This window comes from Triturus cristatus, chromosome 10 (assembly GCF_964204655.1).
Source record: "Triturus cristatus chromosome 10, aTriCri1.1, whole genome shotgun sequence".
In the NCBI taxonomy this organism is placed as follows: Eukaryota; Metazoa; Chordata; class Amphibia; order Caudata; family Salamandridae; genus Triturus; species Triturus cristatus.
This window is the reverse complement of record NC_140593.1, coordinates 446,447,181-446,468,257: the sequence shown is the minus strand read 5'-3', so window position 1 is coordinate 446,468,257 and position 21,077 is coordinate 446,447,181. Positions and strand designations below refer to the sequence as shown.

The 21,077-nt window shown below is 43.7% G+C and overlaps 1 protein-coding gene across 10 annotated transcripts in view; it reads left to right on the top strand.

Annotated features, from left to right (window-relative positions):
- ARHGAP12 (Rho GTPase activating protein 12) overlaps nt 1-21,077 on the top strand; it is a 432,157-nt gene that overhangs the window by 178,509 nt on the left and 232,571 nt on the right. For 5 of the 10 annotated variants that reach the window (XM_085631844.1, XM_085631840.1, XM_085631841.1 and 2 more), the window contains exon 4: nt 5,343-5,483. The exons of the other annotated variants lie outside the window; for them this stretch is intronic. In XM_085631844.1, coding sequence (XP_085487970.1) covers nt 5,343-5,483 — 141 coding nt within the window. The remainder of the gene's footprint in view (nt 1-5,342; nt 5,484-21,077) is intronic. 10 annotated transcript variants of the gene reach the window in all.

Sequence of the window (21,077 nt, the reverse complement as noted above, 5' to 3'; positions counted from 1 at the left end):
TTGTGCCCAGGAGGCAGAGTGCAGTATATTAACAGTGTTGACATGTAAATGCAAGTTTATGTCTCTAGAGTCCATCAAATTATATGGGACTTGCACCTAGACACACCCGGGTTGCTAGCTCTATTTTGATACAACCTAATATGTCGAGTTTGGTGTCAAACAACATGCCTTCTCTCCCCTGACACAAGTCTGGTGTCAAGGGAAGGCTGGCATGCACCTAGTTGGCTACCTAGTGTTTTCCCACCTGGTTACACTAGCTGACGTGATTTGGCTGGCAGGCCTTGGTTTTCCCGCCCTATCTGTTGCCAAGAGAGGTTTCTAACCTCATGCTAGGCAGTGTTTGCACTATCAGGAGTCAGAACAAAGGCTTGGAAAGGAAGGAGGTCACACCTCCTTCCTCCCAAGTAGGCTAGTGAAGCCACACATCAGAGCGGTGAGGTTCAAAGGCTGCACCGCCTCTTTTATGCACCTAGAGTTGATTTCTGCCATCTTTAGGAGGGCAGCTATAATGGACTCGTGGTAGAAAAGGTGACCTACACCACCGGATGGGGTCACCTCAGGGCCAGATAAGCTGTAAGGGACTAGCTACCCTTAGGCTTCTAGCTCGCACATCCCTAACTCCCCTCAATCCAGGATTTAACGGACCCTCCTGACACCAGAACCTCAGATCTGATTAATTTATTTCTAATACGAGCACCAAGAAGACCGTTTTCACCAACAACAAGCCTTGCACAAAAAAAGAGAAGGGTACCTTGGACCTGTGACAACACTGCTTGGAATTGTGTAATCTACTTTCGTCCTTGGCCATAAATTGCCTCTTCCGGATTGAAGGACCCCTGTAGAAGCTCCCTCAGACTCCCCTGGAATGGTATGGGACCACTCCACTGCACAGTGCAGGTAAAATGATGCTCTGCATCCAAAGAATCGCTTGCCATCAGGACCTCTGAGGTATCACCCAAAAGTAAATGGCGAAGTGCATTCTGGGAGTTGTAGTCTGGCTTTCACCGAAGTTTCAAGCTGCTACCGCACTTGTTGTTTTACCGCTACTAAGGTTTGTTGGTTACCTGTCGGGTAACTGACCCCTTATCTCGACGCTGTATTAAGAGGGCATTCCACAATACCTATGACAGAAACAATCCTGCTCTTGTGATTTTTCATCCCCTTTCTGGCACCACAGTCCCAGTCCAGAAAGCAACGTTACCGTGAGTCCCATTTAGGACCACTGACAGCCAGGACAACCACTGCACCCGGGCTACACAGGCCAGGTAAAATTGGAGTGACTGTTGTGGTCTGGTCCTGGGAACCCCACCACCTCTACCCTCGGAAGGTGGAACATAAATAGACCTCTAAGTGACCGATAGTCACTTGTAGTTTCGCTATTGACCGCAATGTTAAATGACAGCTGTATTTATTGCATTTATTTTCCATTGCTTTGAAAATCCGTAACTCTGGTTATATGTATACTAAAAATGTCATTTCGGTGTCTAAAATTAAATAAAAATAGCTTTATTTTTTATAAATTCTGTCGAGTTGGCTCTATTACTTATGAACCATAATGGTTCTGTAAAATGCTTAACATGTTTTCCTCCAGTAAAGTCTGATTGCGCTTTACCACACTACGAGGACTGAGGTAAGGATTTATTGTTGAATCCAAGGACCACCTTTGAGGCATTGTGATAATATTGCATGGTAAAGTTACCCAAACATACCACCTAATTTTTCACTTTCCTACACTCGCATATACAGAACACCAAACACAAGCTCACCAGTTAATGAAAAGACACTGTATAGCCAGACCTATTCGCTTTGTTAGTGCCTGTTAATCTTCTTCTAGTTTGAAAGATAAGTGATCTTTTCCTCCACCAGAGTGGGCGATAAATGAGATTGAAAGTTACCAGTTAGAGGTAGACTTTTTTTCTGCAACTTTGAAAAGAGGCTGATCCCATCTGCCTCCTGCCTTTCTTCTCGGGTGGTGCAGTTTTGGTTTTTTAGACTGCTTTTCTTGCGTGTGCCAAAAGGTTTGTGCTTTTCCATGTTGGAGCCTTTTATCTCCTTATTTGGATCAATTTGTGAGAGTGTCTCTTCCCTTCTTTGGACTAGATAATTTTAATGTTTCAGCTTCAACTTAAAAATTGTGAAGCTCATCTTCTCTATCAGCAGCAAAAGGATTGAAAGAGAGAAGAGCAAGTTGAGTATCTTATGTAGTGCTTCTGATGTAAGATCATTCAATCACAGTTCATATTTTATTCAAAGGAAAATCCCATGAGTTATCCATGAGCAGCAAACCACCGTCTATCAGCTAAATCACGGATGAACTCATTCAAAACATGTCTTTAGAAAGATAATCTATTAACTTAATGATTGACTCCCATAGAACAGGGACAAAACACTAGCAGTTTTTGTGGAAAAGGTAGACATGTTGCATACTTAGCTATGCTTTATTGCTTCCGAAGGTTTGTTCCTTATCAGCGGTAGTAGTAGTAGTAATTTGGGCTGAAGCATGTTTCTTTTCTACAGTTTTTCTGCAGCTTAGAAGATCATGGATTCTTGATGTGGATCCATTCTTAAGAAAATTAGGTTTTGCTCGGTAGCTTAGATTTTTAAAATTTTCGATGTTGTGGTGATTTGTTTTTACATATTATCTCAGAACATTGTTCATGGACTTCTTTTCTCTAGCAAATAACTGCAGCATTTTGGAGGGAAAGGAAAAATCCTGGAGTACTTAGGACATGTAGAGCCTATCCTCTCCTGTTACCAACTCGCCTTCATCCAAAACTCTGATTCAGTCCACTTTTCCACATTTTGCACAGTAGCTGTTGCAGCCAGGTTATCAATAGCTGGTTTCCCTCTGCACTGCTCTGAGCTACATGAACATATTGTGTTCCAGTTTTGTGAACATTTTCATCCAAAATGAGAACAGTTGGATCACTTATCTAAACGCTTTTCTTTGATTTATTGATATAATTTTAACTTGGGGAGTTTTGGTGCAAGGTCTTGATGGATACCATGTCGGCATTGAACCTGCAACATGGTAGATTTTTTTTGCACCAGCACAATCGTCAGGGATTTTATTATCTTTGTGGATATTAAGCTAAATTTGAGATTGAAAGTTGGAATATTAGTCTGTTGAGGCCACTATTCGCCTTTTCGAACATTGGTTCTTGTGTATTAGGAAGAGAGGCCACAATGTATTTCTGTGAACTGTAGGCACATTATGTTTAGTTGAAAGTCTGTCGTTGATTTGTGCAGGATGAAAGGATGCTGAACTAGACCATTGACACAACAGCAGTTTTAAACAGCAGCAAAGAGAGTGGCACTCCTACCCTACAGCTGTCCGGATGATTGTATTGGAAGTTGGTCTATGGGCTCTGAATATAAACCCCATGTTATCAACCACTCATCATGCCGTGATCCCCACTAACTAAGACATATTTATTCATTTATATGGAGTGAAAAATTTCCAATAAATGATGGGCATAGAAACATGCTGTGCACAAAGAGATCGATAACATTAACATGTAGTAAGGGTGATTAGTGTGCAATTGGGCAAAACAGTGAGACTGTAGTATATTGTAATTCAAAGAATATGATTCACCCTATAACATGCTGACTCTCATACTCTTCTAAAGAGCCTTGTTCTTCCATTAGCATGGCCAATCAAAAATCCACTTTACTGCATCACAGTACATGTAAATTGTAAATTGATACTTGTATAGCGCACTACTCACCCGCAAGGGTCTCAAGGCGCTTGTACGAATACCGCTGTGGAACCCATCCTGGCTTTTCCCTGTGAGGCGTCCACTCCTGGGCACCCCCAAGGTGGAGGCCAGGCATCCTTAGCGTTGTGGGGGCCGTTGAATTGAACTCCCATCTATTTGGACGATGAGTGATCTGTCCACTTCCTTCCTAATTTGCTGAAAGAGGGCTTTTCTCTTCCCTCGCATCCTTTATTTCTTATGGATACATCTAATTATAGAGTCCTCACCTTTAGAATATATCCCAGTCACCAGACTGGACCTGGAAAAACTAGCAGCAGTCCTCCCAAGCACCGGTATGGGTCGCCGTGCAACTCCCCGCTGGCTCCATGCCACCGCAGAAGTGACGTAGCAGTACTGCATATAAGTGCCACCTCTGCACACTGACAAAAGTTACTTTCTTCCTGCACCGCTCGACGCAGATCTAGAGTTTCACTTCCAACTTTGTTGGTCTTTCACTAGTTCAGAAATTCGGCTAAGAATGTGAGCTAGGGAACTATGTCCCCCCTGAAGATGACCGGCTTTAAGCCATCCAAAGATGACCACCAGCACGTTAGTCATGGACATCCCACAAAGTGTACCTTTGGTACCTGGGCTCCAGTCACAACTCAGTCTTGTGACCAATGTGCCTTAATTCACCCGAAAGCAATTCAAAACCTACTGGCTTCTCTAAAATTTGCATGTCGCCCAGAAGAAGTTACTTACCTTCAGTAATGCTCGTTCTGGTTTATGCTCTATCAGAAAACAGACTCCTGACTGCCCTCCCACCTATCTGTTCTCTGGACTGGTTTCTATAATACACTTAAAAATGTCTCATGTTCGAGATCATCACACTGTGATCAACAATTGTTTTACGCTCCATGTCTGAGGGTGCAGAAAGGCAAAAGACAAGAAACTGACATCCGTGCACTGTGGATCCAGTGTGGCTGAAGATTACGAATCAGCGGTTAGAGTATCTATCAGAAAGGGTGCTACCGAATACTACTAGCTACCTTTACCTATCTACATGAAAATCATTATGCAGAACAGGGATGAAGGACCGTGTATAAGTGTGTCCCAAACATCTTTGTTGTCCACAATACTAAGGTGCTGCTGATAAGCTGTGCTTTCCATTACGCTATTGGAACAAAGTGGTTGTAAAGCTATGAGTAAGAAGAGTCCCTGTAGAAAATCACTGTTGCCATTTGTGCATGTTGGTGTTTCACCTCCATATCCCATTTTAACATGTTCCTCCATTACATACTCCTGTCCATGCCCATACATGTTATCTGCTAAAGTGAAAATGTTTAACACCAGGTATGCGGTCCATGAGAGGGCATAACTTGAAGAGACTGCTTTTACCCGGCTTTGAGTTACAAGTGCATACGTAATCCAGAAGCAATAGATTTATGTTGCACACAAATGTATTGCTAGACATAAGCCTTCATTTCTCACTAGCTTCCTGGAAGTCTCCTAGTTATCAAACTTGCATTCGTTGATTGTTCAACTTGTATTGTGAGATCTTTGATCTGTAGTCTAGAGATATTTCTTTTTCTACTTCTTAACCTTTTCATACTCTGATCTTCATATGTTTCTGACTACTTATAGCACCTTTCATCAGAAGAGAACTGCCACATCACTTGTGACAGCCATTCAGATAGTCAGTATGGTTCTCCTCCAAGGGGTTGGTCTGAAGAGTTGGATCAACATGGCCAAACCTTGTATATCAGTGAACATACTAATGAAAAGGTACTTTCTCCTTTCTTTTCAGCACTATTTCATGGAATCTTGCATCTATGTGAGAATATTGAATGTTAGATTGAACTGTACATTTGCAAATTAAAACCCTTTGCTCTACTAACTCTGTTTTGTAGAAGAGCTATTTTGTGTTGACTGATTTATTGCATGTCTTTGTTGTTGGTTTTTGTTCACAATTTACACAGCATGACTTTATGGCCAGAGTTCCAAGTGCATCACGTTGTTAACTGTTTATGAAAAACAATGTAAATATCACATGACACTGCAGATTAACTGAGCGTTTCTCAGTGTCTTCGCAAATGTTTAATTGTGCAGATTATATCATAATCTGTTAATAAATAAAGCAAATGTGTTTGTTTTGTGAACAAACAAAATGACTGTAAATTTTCTGTTTTGATTCATGAACATTTCAGAGATGCTATATGCAGGTTCCACTTCGAAAATGGTATTGAGGCTCCGATGAAAACGTAGCAGGATAGTGGCAGATTGTTGTTGAGTTCCCCATTTTTCGATAAACCCCATTCAGGGCATTCTGTAATCTGCTAGATTACCTTAGCAGCTGGTCAAAGATCAATCAGGAGCTGCTTTAGCCAAACCCTTAAATCCTCTGTCACAACCATGTCTGGGGATTCCCGTGAGGTCAGGCGACCCTGTCCCCAGAGACTCTTTATCTACTGAAGCTCCCCAAGTACCTCTAAGACCTGATGCTAATTCCGTTTGAACTTTAACATGTGTCCCGTTATAAACTGCGTGAATGCCAGAGGTCTCCAACCTTTACCTTGGGAGAGCCCAGCCCCTGCGCCAGATCAGGGTAATTTAAATAATTTTCATGAGGATCCTAAACTGTGTAAAGCCTTTATACATCTACCCCCAGAGGCGACCCCCGATGTTGTGGTACTGGGGAAATGTCCTCCCTTTAACTAAGATTCTGGTGGAAATTTCACACATATAAAAAAAAAGTGATGCATTGGCTGGGGTTTCATGCACCTCGGGGGTTGCACCCCGGTGCTTGGATCAACATGGTCAGGTGAGGGCACTGAATTGGAAGTGGACCAAAGTCTATTTTGGGGGACTGTGTGATCATTAACTTTTCTAAGGCTGACATGGCAGCACGTGTTCTTGACTCCATCTACCCGCTTGTAAAATCATCAATTTGTGCTTTGCCGTTAGGGTACTTATATAGACCTAATTTAGCCCCACATAACTTTGGCCCAGTGTCTTCCCTGCATCCCAGTAGGCAGAACATGGGGCAAGTGACCCCTTTCACGCTGGAATCCACAAACAAATGTTTGCCTCTTGAATCCCTGGACTCCTGCGATTGACTGACTCAGTGTAACCTTAGCTAAAATCCCCCACAATGCTAAATATTTATTCTGGCGATGCTAGCATTCATTGGATCATAAATAAGTTTAAACTGATTAGTTGGAATATAGTTGGTCTTGGTGCTAAGCATATTGATCCAGGCTGGGGGAAGTATGTAAAACAGTTTGCGGTAATATGCCAACAAGAGACGTGGGCCATAGCTAGTTTTCATTTGGAGGGTTTTAAGTCTTATTCCATCCCAGCTGGGGATCCCGAAAAGGGCGGGCGATGGGGGGACTTGATTGTTTTTATTTCTCTATCAGTTAAGGAGACAGTGGAGATTCTTGATATGGGTACCCTAACTTGCAAGCTTTGTTATTATTTTTTGCTGGGGCCCGCTACTTTGCTTTTGAATTATTTTAAAGCTAAGATCTCCTTTCAGATATTTAGTAATATACATATCTTTGATAATTTTCTTGGTTTTCTAGAGGGCTCTAGCTGGGAGGGAGCTGACATTATATTGGTGGGTGATTTTTATTGCTATCTGTGTGAGGATCCTCGTAATCTACTTTGCAAACCTTGTCATTGTTTTCCACCAGTGGGCTTGCATTTTCATCTTAGTCCTCAAAGGGAACTTGTTGAATTCGATGCTTAGCTAGAATAATATAGTCTTCACCTTGGACAAAATTGTATACTCTACTAGAGGCTAATTGGGCCAGACCTTTACAGGTAGAGGGCGCGCCACATCCATAGACTTCATTTTTGTCTTGCCTGTCATTTTTTCTCAAATTCTAAGGGTTACCATAGATTGCAACACCTGTAGTGATCATAACCCTAATTGTATTTTCCTTAGATGGTGCCAGACATCAAAACAGAAATCTGGAAGGTCAAGAGGAGCTCTGAAACTTATCAGTCAGGAAAAATGTCTGACTGTCACAGAGCTCTCCTGATCATCTTAATCTTTGCCTTTTTACCATATGATTGCAGGAGCTTGTCATCTGTTCAATCAAGTGGGTCATTGTGTCCTTGTAGGATCCTAGATGCATTCTCCCACATTACCAGTGTATTTGCAGAATCATGTACTTGTTCTGCTGGCACTAGAGTTCCCACAGGCCCAAAATGGTTTGATAATGGCTGTTCACTTGCTCTAAGAGAACTTAAATGCGCCCTTGAAGCCTCTTAGAAAGATGCTTTTTTGGTGTCTCAAAGGCATCGTACTTCTAAATCTGAGGTAAAGTGGCACAAAAATTAGATTAGGGACACAACATGGGAGAATTTGCTTAACTCAGGATGCCTAAGAAATAGCGCCAAGTTCTGGGGCATCATTAATCTTCCTTTTTTTAAGCAAGTGAGGCATCTGCTCTAGTGCATCATATTGTGGCAGAGAGGTGGATTTCACACTTTAGTGAGGTATATAATGGGGGATCAGACTTAATGAGCAATGAGGCAGGTAAGACGCTAGTAGGGTTCTTCCATCTTGTATTGACCAGGAATTAAGTTAAGAAGGGTATTCTGGGTCTGCCTACAAATAAAGTGCCAGGGGCCGATGAAATTCCCTCCTGATTCATATTGTAGTGATGTGGATACATGAACCCTTATCTTGGCTAGTGTTTTGAATGCTGCTGTTTAAGAAAGGTTCTCCTTTTTCATAGGCTTCTGCTGTTATACTAATTTTCAAGAAGGTGGGATAGAGATAGTCCGTCTTATTACAGACAAATCTCTCCTTTTTTTCTTTTATTCTTTTAATTGGCATTTTAAACAGTTCTTATTGGTACAGTAATGTACAGAATATATCAGTGGAGAAATTGTATTTCTTAGATCTTTCGTTCATACGTTTGTCAACATCATTAGAAGGAAATACCATCTAACATCTCATGCAGTGAATGTCTCTATGGCTACCATCTGCGGATTTCCTCTCATTTTTACATGAGAAACAGGAGTATAAGGTTTGTGCCCATACTGTAGGTAATCGATAAAGGGGCTCGTGTCTGCCAACTATTTAATAACATAACTTTGCCAATGTTCAAAATTAAACAATATCATTAAACTTGAAATAAGCAAAATCAAAAAGATAGGTGGCTGGGTGGGAGGGGGCTGTGCATTCATGTGCTAATAATTCAGGTTCTACTCAGTTTGATGTTGTTGTCCGGTGTCAGGTTTCCTAAAATAGTCGGGGCATGCGCTTCTAAACTGGGGGACCATAGGTGGGGTGGCCTCTCAACGTACCTGGGGCAAATAGTATTGTTTCGGGTGCGAGTGGGTTCTAATATATATGTTCCATGGGAAGTGCCTAGCTGACCAGTTATTAGCCTAGATCCTGTATGGGGTTTTCTTATTTGTGTGCCTAGTGGTCTCCCGCTAGCTGGAGGCCGCCCCCTCTATTCATCCCCTGGGTGTAGCATCCTGTCCATTCTCTGGCCCATCATTGCTGTTGGTGGAATCTTCTTACCCGTCTATTTCTGGGTGGATCCATGCTACGAGGACTTCTGTCCATACGTCTGCTATTGGTCTAATCTGTACTCCCATAGCCTCTTCTCTGATCAGTGCCCTTTCTTTAGCTATTGCTCACTTTGTGACGTCTTCCCTCCAGTGTTGCAATCTCAGGCCCCCGGCTGCCTTCCATGTCATGGCTATTCGCCTCTTTGCTAACGCTAGCACATGGTCTAAACCTTGTGCCTACTTTTCGCTAGGTCGTCCTTGGGAATAACCCCAGAATACATGCTTCTAGGGTACAGGCAAGGGGTCTTCCAAGGGCTTCTCTCAGGCCTTCAACAGAACTTTCCCAGTAGGGTCTTAGAGTTGGGAAATACCATACCATATGTGTGAATTTGGCATCTGGGTATTCACATCTAGGACATAATAGAGGTTTGCCCCCATACACCAACTGGAGCCTGTGCAGTTTCATGTACGTCATGTGTACATGGTTGAATTGTACCTATTTTAGCCTCGTGCTTCTAGAGATCTTCAGCGTGGAGGCCAACATCCTCCTCCACTCGGGTTCCATCAGTTCTCATTCCAGTATCCTTACCCATCTTTCGTGTAGGGTCAACAATGGAGAGCGCACCATTGCCGATAGGGCTTTATATATATCCATGTTATCAGGTGTCTGGTTGACCCAAGCGTAACCAATAGCTGTAGGACTTCATGGGTTGCATATTCCTCTCCCGCCCACAATTCTCCAAATGTCTGCACTAGTGCTTTATATTTCAGGAACTGCCCCGGTGGGAGGCCGTATTGCTCCACTAATTCTATCAATGGTATCCGGGTGCCCTGCTGATAGCAGTCACCCACTGTACAAAGTCCAGCGTCAATCCACTGCTTCATCTGTCCTGTAGTAAAGTATACAGGAGGTTCACCTTGGGGTAGACCAACCAGCGGTAGTGCAGGTGCAAATAGGTTTGTTCCTTTTGTCTTTGAAAAGCATCTGCGCCAGCCCCTCAGTGCCGTGGAGAGGAACATCCCCGGGTCTTGGGGAGCCATCCGAGGAACAAGTAGACAGGTTGTTAAGGTCCCGTTGTTAATTGTAAGCCCCATTGCATCCAAACTCCTATCTGTTCCACGAGCCCATCTCGCAATCCATTTAAGTTGTGAGACTTGATAGTACAATTCGAAGTCCGGAACTCCCAGCCCTCCCTCGTCCAGGGTTCGTCTGAGTATGGCCAATGATACTCTCTTGCGGCCTCCATCCCAAATTAAGTCTCGTACCAGTGCATCTAGCTGCTTAAACCATGTGGACGGCTGGGAGGTTCACGAAAAAATATAGCAGCCACAGGAGCATGACCATTTCAGCCAGTGCTATTCTGGCCATCACAGGTAATTTAAGGGACCGCCAAAAGTCAACACAAGCCTTTAGCAATCGAAGAGCTTTCCCCAGATTGGCCTCTCGGAGGTCTTCCAAATGGTGGAAGATCTGTATTCCCAGGTACTTAGAGGTGTCGGGGGAACACTTCAAGTCTGAGTGGAAGTTTGGTGGTTTCCCCCCTCCTGGGAGGGTAGGGAAGATATGGGTTTTGGATTTATTAACACGCAGGCCAGACAATGCTTAAATGTCTCTAGGCATGTCATGGCCTTTTGAATGCCTCTACTCCCATCTTGTGTGTATATATAGTAGTATGTCATCCGCATACAGCGAGATAACATGTTCGTGCCCATCTACTGTTAAGCCAGTACCTTTGCATTCCCGCCTAAACAATTCTGTCAGGGGCTCAATAGCCAATGTGAACAAAAGTGGAGAGAGCGGACATCCCTGCCTTGTGCCTCTACAGATCTCGTATTTCAGGAAGAGCATGTTACCCGTTTTGATTCGTGCCATCGGTGCAGCATATAGCCGCTTCACCCATTTGACCCAGTTCTGTTCCATCCCTATCTTCAGTATAACTGCAAAGAGATAGTCCCACCTGACTGTGTCAAAAGCCTTTTCAAGGTCAACTGTCATAAATAGCGTGTTCGGTTCTGGAGGGTTTCGAGGTGATTCATAATGTGGTAGTCGCCTAAGGTTCGAAGACATGTTACACACTGGTATGAATCCACTCTGGTCTTCGTGTACATCTCATGTGGGGGAGCAGGCGCAGTGCTAGGACCTTACTGAGGATTTTAAAATCTGTGTTCAGCATTGCCAGGGGGCGGAACTCCGTGACCTTTGCTCCCTGCGTGTTAACTTTGAGGAGCGGGACAACCACCGCATCTTTAGTGGAATCCAGGAGTCTACCTAATTCCCAAGCCTCAGCATACATTTTCGCCAGGTTGGTGGTCAGCGTCCCAGCATAAGCTGCATAAAACTCTGCTGGGAGGCCACATGGACCTGGTGTTTTACCCCGGCGATATCTTTGATTGCCCCTCTCATCTCCTGCTCTATCGGTTTCCCCAGGTCTTCACCTACATCGTCTGCCAGGGACTGTAGTGCCAGAGTGGATAAAAAAGCGTGATGTGTGTCACAGTGAAATGGTGCGGGGGCAGCATACAATTGTGAATAGTACTCATAAAATTATTTATTTATGGCCATTGAGGAGTGTATTGACCCCCCCATCTTGCTGTTTCACAAGGGTGATCGGGGTTCCATGTGTGTCAGATTTAATGAGCCAAGCAAATAGTCTCCCAGCCCTACCGTCTTCTCCATGCTTTTTTGCTATGTACTGCTTTTAAATAATCATGACTATGTAGCCCTTCCAGTGCTGCCTTGTATTTTTCTCTAGTCTCTCGGATGTCTTCTATTGCCCTTTCCTGCGTGACCAGTGTTCTATCTAGTGCCTGTAGTTTATCTTCAAGAATATGCAGCTCTTTGTTCAGTTCCCTCCACACACCCACCGTCCCTTTGATACAGTTACCCCGTATTGCTACTTTAAGAGCCTCCCATTCTATCAGTCTGGTGCATGCAGTATCTTGGTCCTGTTTGATATACCCAGAGATCTACTCAGCTATTGTGTTGCAATAGTGTGCATCTTCTAGGGAGGAGGGGTTAAGCCACCACGTCGGGGCAGGTGAGAATCGCCTGCCAGTCTAAATCCCACAAGCACATGGTTATGATCTGACAGGGTGTGCCTGATACATTCCGGGTAGATAAAATGTTGCATTAGTCTTTGCGAACATACATATCTTTATATTCTAGTGTTGTGTAGTTCCTATATTACCTATACGTGATCTGCACGTTTTGGATAACATAAACTGTGGGATTGGTGGCAAACTGATTCCGTGCACCCCCACCGGATACGTTAAACTGTTTGCATTCGCTAGCTCACAGTGCCACTAGAATCTCCTCTTATCGGGGAGAGAATAGTCTCTGGCAACCTCAGAACATGACCACCCTGATCCCCCCCCAGGATCGTGGAAACAATGTACTACTTTTCACTCAGTCTCTCATGCTCACTTAGTTTGTCTCAGAGATACACAGAATAAACAGTCTGGGCATTTCAAGAAGTATTTATTGAACAGTTGCTATTCTAGTGTAGAATAGATGAGTTGCAACAACCATGAGACAGTAGAAGAGATATATGGTTAGCAATACTACAAAAGTAAAGGGATGGTATAGTTCTACCATCTTGCAGTAATCATGAATTTATACAAGTACATAGAATACATGATAATAAGTGCGTACTCCTACGATGCCTTCCTAACTAGATGTACCTAAATGTACCTAGCATCTGTGTAGGGGTTATGCCAAGAATCCCTCTAGGATCTAGTCCACCCCATTACCTGAGAATTAGAGAATGTGGACCTCGTACTGGTCTCGAGTTGGACACCCCGCGAGGGATGTTAGACCACTGCTAGCTGGAGCGTCTGCATGCAGGAACCTCAGCGTCTCTGGTCAGTGTGTCAGCCGGGAAGTCACGGTCTCCTCTGTCTTTCTAAACAAGACATGATGCATATATACCCACAGGTCTCTCCAGGGGTCCTACTTTGCTGTGATACTGTGTCGGCCTAAAGGATGACGTTGGGCTTGAACTTTAACATAGATATTATACAGGAGATGTTCGCCCTGCTGTGCTTCCAAGAAGCCTCATGTATAATGTATGAGTATCGAACCAGGGAAAAACCCGCGTTCTGAATGCAGTGTTGTATCTAGGTAAAAGGTCAGTGCCTAAGAACCGTTATGTATGTAATGTATGGAAGCATATAGGTGAAAGGTTGTGATGTTACCTGCACCTTTTAAGGTACCTATATGGAATATAACACTAGTATGCAGGGATTGGATGTGTGAGAAATGTAAAAAGGCATGTTCCCCCATTATGTTGCGCCTGCCAAACCTCTACCTTCTCCCACTGTTCGAGCCACTCCCTCAACCCTCTAGCCATTCTACTCACTCCCGTGTTGTGCAGTGGGGGTGTAGAGAGATCCGTTATAACATCCAGAACACAATTTAAATCCCCTCCAATTAATAGGTTTTCAACTGGGAAGCTGGCCAGACGTACAGGAGAATCCAGAAATGAGATCTGGTCCTGGTTCAGAGCAGAGATGCACCCCAGCACAATCTCCTTTCCGGCTATTCGTCCTTCTACTAAAACAGAATTACCCTCCTTGTCCACCTCAGAGCGAATATGTTCAAAAGGACCTTCCGATCTCACCCAGATCAAGGCCCATCTGGCGTAAGCCGAGTAGGACGTGGCATACAGCTGCCTCCTCCACCTGTGTCTTGGTCTGTACACCTCAGTTCCCACCAGGTGTGTCTCTTGCAGCGTAGCAATTTCCACCCCTCGTCTACAGAGGTACCTGGATTTCTGGGGCATACGAGTCCAAATAATGGAAAAGCTACAGTTTGTGTTTAATGGCCTATCGTTTGTTCAGCAATATACATTTCAACTTGGTATTCAAAGAGATCATAGAAGTGGAAGCACTCCCTTCCTGATGGGGCTCACCTAGTGCTAGTTCAAGAATGCAGGAATAGTGGCAGTAAGGGCAGACATAATTCTTATGCGTCTGATTAAAAGTAAGACGATTGCACAAGTATGTATTACCTGCCATGGTTAATTTGAGGAGTAGGTCAAAATTTGGCCGGGGTTCCTGGTGTAGGCCGCAGTCCAGCTGAAGACGGGCGCAGAAGGGCTTGCATTTGGCACGCTAGCGTCGGGAACGCGTTCTGCAGTTGAATTTCAAGGCCAGCTTGGGGCGTGGCTGGGATGTGTCTAATGACTGAAGCGCCAATCAGCGATGGATATTTAACGTGATTGGGCAAAGAAACAAATTCAAACCGGGGTCCAGCAATCCCTCGCACCTGGTTCAGGCTCCACTGAGCCAGGTGAAATACTGGGAACAGAAGTCGAAATAAAATAATCGTAAGAAAAGAAAACAATTTTTTTTAAATAAGTGGCCGAAGGCCGTAACAAACCGTGCTTAAGGAGTCAGGAAGGAGTTTTATTTGATGCTAATCTACGATTGCCAAAGCTGATAACTGGAAAGTTGTCTGTCTAATTCTGCAGTTTGGAAATTTGCCTCAAGACTGTGGGGGGGGATCCAGTTAGCACTTTATTACAAGTTTACAGAGCTAAAGCTGTTTCTACAGCCACGTCGGGATCTGACATCTGGGGTTATGCTAACCATGACCCCCTCAAGGTAGTTGAAAACCTGTTTTTGCAACGTTTACTCTGTGTCCCTCAAAGTACCCCTTCTTATATAGTGCATGAAGAATTGGGTCTTAGCCATATTCCAGACAGCATTGCCCTCCATTCCCTCTTATGTAGGATTGATTTGTAGTCTAAAGGAGCGCAAATGAATAGGGAGTTACTGCAAGATGGTCTATCCCTTGATTTTGCACCACAAATTCCCTGGCTTAAATATATAGAAGGGGAGTTTTATAATCTAGGTAGGTGGTAATCTTTTTACTCAATCCGATAAAATTGTAAAGTCAGATCATGGACGGGTAAAAGATAATTTTCTAAGACATAAAATGTTAGCAAGAGAATCTGAAGCTCTCCAGGTCTTGGGCCCTATTAGTTATTGTTGAAAGCTAACCTATTTATAGAGACCTACCTTATAGTGGTAACCACGCATGATTTCTGCTTGCTAGATTCAGACTGAACTTGTTGCCCCAGCTATTGGCCTTTCTTTGGGGGTGGCAGGAATTTTTATCCCTAGCTCCCTGCGGCTCGCTGCAGGATACAATGCATTTTATCCTGAGGAAGGCCTATTTAATTGCCCTTCTTAAGGAGAGTGATTTAAACGGGCGCGGCCAGCTCTTTTATTTTTACAATTTCTCTTTTTCATGTTGCCAGTTATTTGAAAGCAACTGTGGAATCAAAGGATTCGATGAGGGATTGATTCTGTTGTATTTTATTGTATCAACCATTGGCTATCTGAGGTATTTTATTATTTTTAATTATTGTATGATTTTATACTATTTATATGTTTGATATGTATGCTTTTATGGTTTTTCTGTTATAACCGAATGAAGCTTTCTTGATGGTGACAGATTGACTAGTGGTAGGCCAATAATGCAGTAAAAGAGACCACCTGTCCCGGGCCCATTTTACTATAGTCTGCCTGGTTCACCTCCATCTGCCTGCTCCATGTGACATCCTTTAGGTTATCACTTTGCCTCCAGTTGGGTTGCCTCCTCACCGCTGTCAGTGAGTAATGGATGCTTTGATCGTCACTCTGATATGGAATGCCTAGCTCTTGTCCACAATTCGCCATATGTGCCTGCACCCCTAAGATACTCTGAGTCCAGATCTAGATGCCAGCTTCACAACATACTCAAATCCATGTTTCGTCTTAAAAGTAGGTGCAGAGTTGTTCTCATCTCTTTCTGTATCAGCCAGTCAGACACATGGATGGCCTCTCCAGAAGCGTGTAGTTCCTAGTGAGATCTTGGAAGCCAAGTCTGCCATGTTTGGCGGCTGGCCACCCCTCCTGTTCTCAATTATGGTCTTTGGATTGCATGACAGATGTGTTCTTGTGGTGGACTGGGAATACAGAAATGACTCTAAAAGGTGCTGTTGGGATCTGGTATGGTACTAATAACGAAGTTTTTATTATTTGGACATAAATGTGATTTAAAGGAGGGAACTGATGGATTCAGATAGCTTGTCCTTGTAGGTTATGCCTTGTGCAATTCTGAATTCCAGAAACCTCTCTCACACAGATGTTAAACTAGCCAGCATGAGAGCTGTGTGCCAAGTTAATTGGTTAGTAGTTGCAAGGCAGTCTCCAACCTCCATCGTCCTGTAACCCTCTCAAGCATAAATGAATGACTAACGGCACCCCTTGTGGGAAGTCAGAGGCTTTGCAGGACATCTCCGCATTTTCTTCTATTTTCCACTTGCACTTGTGCCCTTGCTTGACATGGCTTTTGGGTGGGTTGGTGAGAGAGGAGCACATGGCCCAATGGTAACCTCCTTTTCCTCATAAGGATTGAGATTACCCATGTCTGGGCTGCCTAGTGTTTGGCCACCGAACAGGTGTAGCTGCTTCTTCACTCTGTCCTCTTTTGCTCTCTGTCTATTGTGTTAGGTGTTTGAAGACCGTTGTCTGAACCGTTAGAAAGCCATACCAACAAGTAACACCAGAGTGCACCTGTGCGAGGATCCAGACCGAGGTGGACGCAGTTTATTGCTTCTGCTTTGAATCACACACTTGCCTCCCCAACACACACACACCTTCTTCAGGACTTGTGAAAACAACAGTATCCTGTCACTGGCCAAATTGTTCACGCTATTTGTGTGAATTAACTCTCTGCTTTTTTCTACAATTGACTTTTACACTTCGGTTGCTTTCCCTAAGTAAATCTGACCATATTTGCATTTCATTACGTAAAGTGGAAACAAAGATTTACAGACAAAGAAATCCTAAATCTGTATGTGTTTCTCAGCCTGAGAGTGGAGTACGCTCATTAATTCTAATACTGAACAATGTGCAATTAAACAGGAATATGCTCTTTTGTATTTTTATAAAGGTCTATTTTCTAAATTATACCCCATACCGCAATGCCTTTAATATCCTTTCCTCCTCAAATAACAGCCTAGGAGAGTTGAAGGGGGCTCGTTTTAAATTTCACTTTCCTTTTTCTAAAAGTTCCCAGTCTATTATTATTTTTTTTTTAAATACACATGTCCAGAACTTATGGTTTACTGAAAGAAAAAAAAACCTGGACTGTTTTAAAAAAAAAAAAATGTTGAACAGGTCTTCAGCTGTAACATCTGTCTGGTAGTCTTATTTTTTTAAAAAACTTTCGTTCATTTCCGGCCTTTGTATCTTCTCCACAAATCCGTTCTTTATACTTTCTTAGCAAATATCTTCCATCAGGTACGATACTTCTAATACTAACACATTAATTGAGTGGTAAGCCCTTTATAGTAACTCTTTAATGACGGTTTAACATGCATTTCTGATTAATAGGTATACGAATGGTATTGAAAGCTGTGGCCCCATTAGTGTAAACTCAATCCAAACGCTCTTTGTATGTTCATGATTCACGTCAATCACACAAAGGGATTCGCATCGCTAAACCATATGGGACCTATTAGCATTCCCTTTTATGCAACATTCAACCTATTAGTAGCATGAAAAACAAGCATTGGCATAGCTAATAGGTCTTGCCTTTGGGACCTTATAAGTGTTTACCCATGCAACAGTTGATGTTGTTGCACCAAGGATATTGTGCTGCATAACTAAATACTTATAAGGTCCCAAAAGCGAGATATATATATAGGACAGTATCCACTGAGATCAGTTAACATAATACCTGCAATGCTGAAGCCCCAACCTGACTATAGCGTCCACTAAGGACCGCTTCTTGCGACGGCCTTGAATGCAGGCAGCTAGCAGAGGAAAGAGGATGGGGTGGTGGGCACCTAGCCCGAGCACACAGGTATCCGCCAAACCTGGCACCTCTTTATTCAACGTTAATCCGCAGGTGCCCTGCGAGGAGGGTGCTGAAAAACGAGATTTGTTTGTGCATGTGCCACTGAGCTGCATGCACCTTGATCGCAGTCGTTGCTATGCTAGGAAATGCAGGTGACACCAAGATAGGGTGGCGCACCTCAGTACTCCATCCGCTACAGCCAAAGGGGATCACAATTTACAAGGGCGAGTCAATAGCTGCAGGACTGAACCTGTGACAAGTGGCACAGTCCATTTCATGCTGCCTGAGTATTAATTCACAGAGCTATCACAAGCAGCTTCGGCTTTTCCTGCGCCACCCGAATTGCGGATGTGAAATGGAATGCTGGCGGGTGAGACGCCTACTAAGCAATTTAATATAGGAATGGGGAGCTGCCAATCTGCGAGCCGTGGCATCCTGCAACCACAATTTATCCTCTCTTCACCGCTTGCTCCTTCTCTTCACCCTGGCTTTCTGTGACACATGAGAATCTCCATCTCAATCGCGAGAGTTGGCTAAAACCCTTCACAGCCATGGTAGGAACTACCGTGCGCATGTGCAAAAGCGGCTGTGCAGATTCCTAACTCTACCAGTGCAAAGTATGCTTGAGTTGTCTTTTTATGTGTGATAACCGATCCAGCACAGCAATTGTGCAATCGGAAAGGAAGAAACTGTGATAAAGTCACTCTGTTTCGGCGGCACCCAGCAGCTTGGCTTCCTCGGTGTTCAGGAAGGTGAGGGTTTGAGAGCTGGGTCTGTATGCCTCGACACTCATGCTCTGGCTGGGGCAGTCCTCGGGGTCCGGAAGGAGGGTGAGCGAATGAAACATAACCGAACCCCCCAGCGAGATTGAAAGGAACCCCCTTGGAAGCAGCGTGTGCGACCAACGGGTGGAGGACAAAAAGATGGGAGGAGTACTTAGAGTTAGACAGAGCTGACTGCAGAGTGCGGCCCGCGCAGGAAGTGGCAGTGACAAGCCATGGGAGAGATGTTTTACAGGTCCTTTGGAGCTCTAAGCGACTAAAAACAGCAGCGCTCCTTTTGTGTGAGAAGTCTGCCCCCTTGGCAGGGAAAAATAAAACTAGCGACTGAAAACACAAGAGAGCTGGAAAACAAACCAAAACAAGTGCTGGTCACATGCCTCACCCGGCACACAAAAAACAAATAAACAAGGAATGCGCCTGTCTGTGCAGCGCTGTCTCACAGGTAACATTTGTGCCTAAGGGGGACACGGGAGTGGTGCGTGCGTGCGCGGTCTGCTGTTTTTGGAAGCACATACTCGTGGCGCGCTCCCGCATGGTGTATGCCGCCACAAGCAAGAGTATGTGCTTCCAAAATCAGCAGAGTGATGGCTAAAGGTCCTGCGCGCTGCGTAGGCGAGACCTAAAAATGGCAAATAACCTTCGCATCATTTCCACGTTATAGCATTACAGATGGCTATATGGGCTCGAGGATTTCGAACAGCATCACCTTTATCTGTTCAGAATATCCCAACCTATTCGCAGCTAGTAGTGCTGTGTCATTCATTTTCTTTTTCGATCAGTGACAATAGCAAATAGTTTACAGAGTCTGAGAACTAACTTATACCAGAAGGATGTATTTTGTCATCCTTGCATAGCACAAATGTTACAGGGTAAACCAGGTGAAACTTCTCAGCCATGTTTTTGTTTTCAATTTACCAGTTCTTTCGAATTTTTATTCTCCAAACCACTCCTTCTCAATTCGATAAGATGCCAGATCTTGTAATACGGTCTCATTCTAAAATATATTGAGACATTAAAAAAATAGCACTACGTCCGGAAAAGGCCACAACGTAAGAACTTTATGTAGCAATGTTCAATACTACTGCAGTTCCCTTTAAGTCTGCATGTGAGGAAGTAACGACCTGTTTAGCAAACCTAACCGCATTTTTTGAATAACTGTGGCGTGTTTGAATCTGTGTGTGCCTGCACAGCTGCCCCAAGCTCTGGCATAACGCAGGCCCCAGCAGCCCCTGAGCTTGTGGGCCAACCCTTAAATGGACCCCAAAATCTTCAGGGCCCGCCTGAGCTCAAGACCAATAAATCTCTCTTAAATGTGGATGACTCGGGTACCGCCTCTGCACCTTCTGCCGTGGGCCGCATCATTTTGCGTTATGCCGCTGCCCAAGCGTCCACTTTACTGAGAAAATAGAGTGGTTAAAATGCACATTTTCGATTGCTGAGCAATGATATAGGCAGTTAGATTTATATTTGAATTTTATGCTTAATTTTCAGTAACAGTAAAGAGGGATGTCAGTATATTTTACAGAATAAATCCATTTCACATAGGGTTTCAACAATCATGTTGGCTGTCTGTTTGATCTCCGTGTCATGCACTAATGCTATCATGGTCTTAAAATAGTAGCATCACCTGGATACAATTCTGCAGTCTGCAATGGTTCTATAGCTATAATTTAGACACTTAATCCATTTGTGTTACAAGCTTTTAGGGGCAAGAGCATCAGACAGTACTTTTACAAATGTTGCTATTTAGTTTTTCAAGTAGCCTTATTCCCTGGATTATTTTGAATGATTTGGTTAGAGGAGCACAGGGTTAGGGAGATTGTGAGCACAGGCTAATGCAAATGAGACCAATATGTCTAGGAAATCCTAGGCAGATAAGTGTCCCACTTTTTTTATTTTTACTTTATTTTTTAGATTTTCTTACAAAGCGCTCTAACACTTTGAGATAGTCTCTTGGCACTAAGAAGTCCTAGAACTGAAAACAAAAAGAGTGCAAAAGAATGTGTTGCGTGTCATAGCTCATATGAGCAGCGTACAGAACCTGTAGAGAACAGACTTGGATCAGATGGAAAGTGATATTAAATTCCAAAGAGAAGATACCAGAACCTAGAGTGATCTTCCACCCCATTTATGGCATTTACAGAGGAGCAGAGAGAAATAGGTTGGCAAATGTTTTCAGTGGTGGAGTAGTGATGTATTCTTTTTATTTCA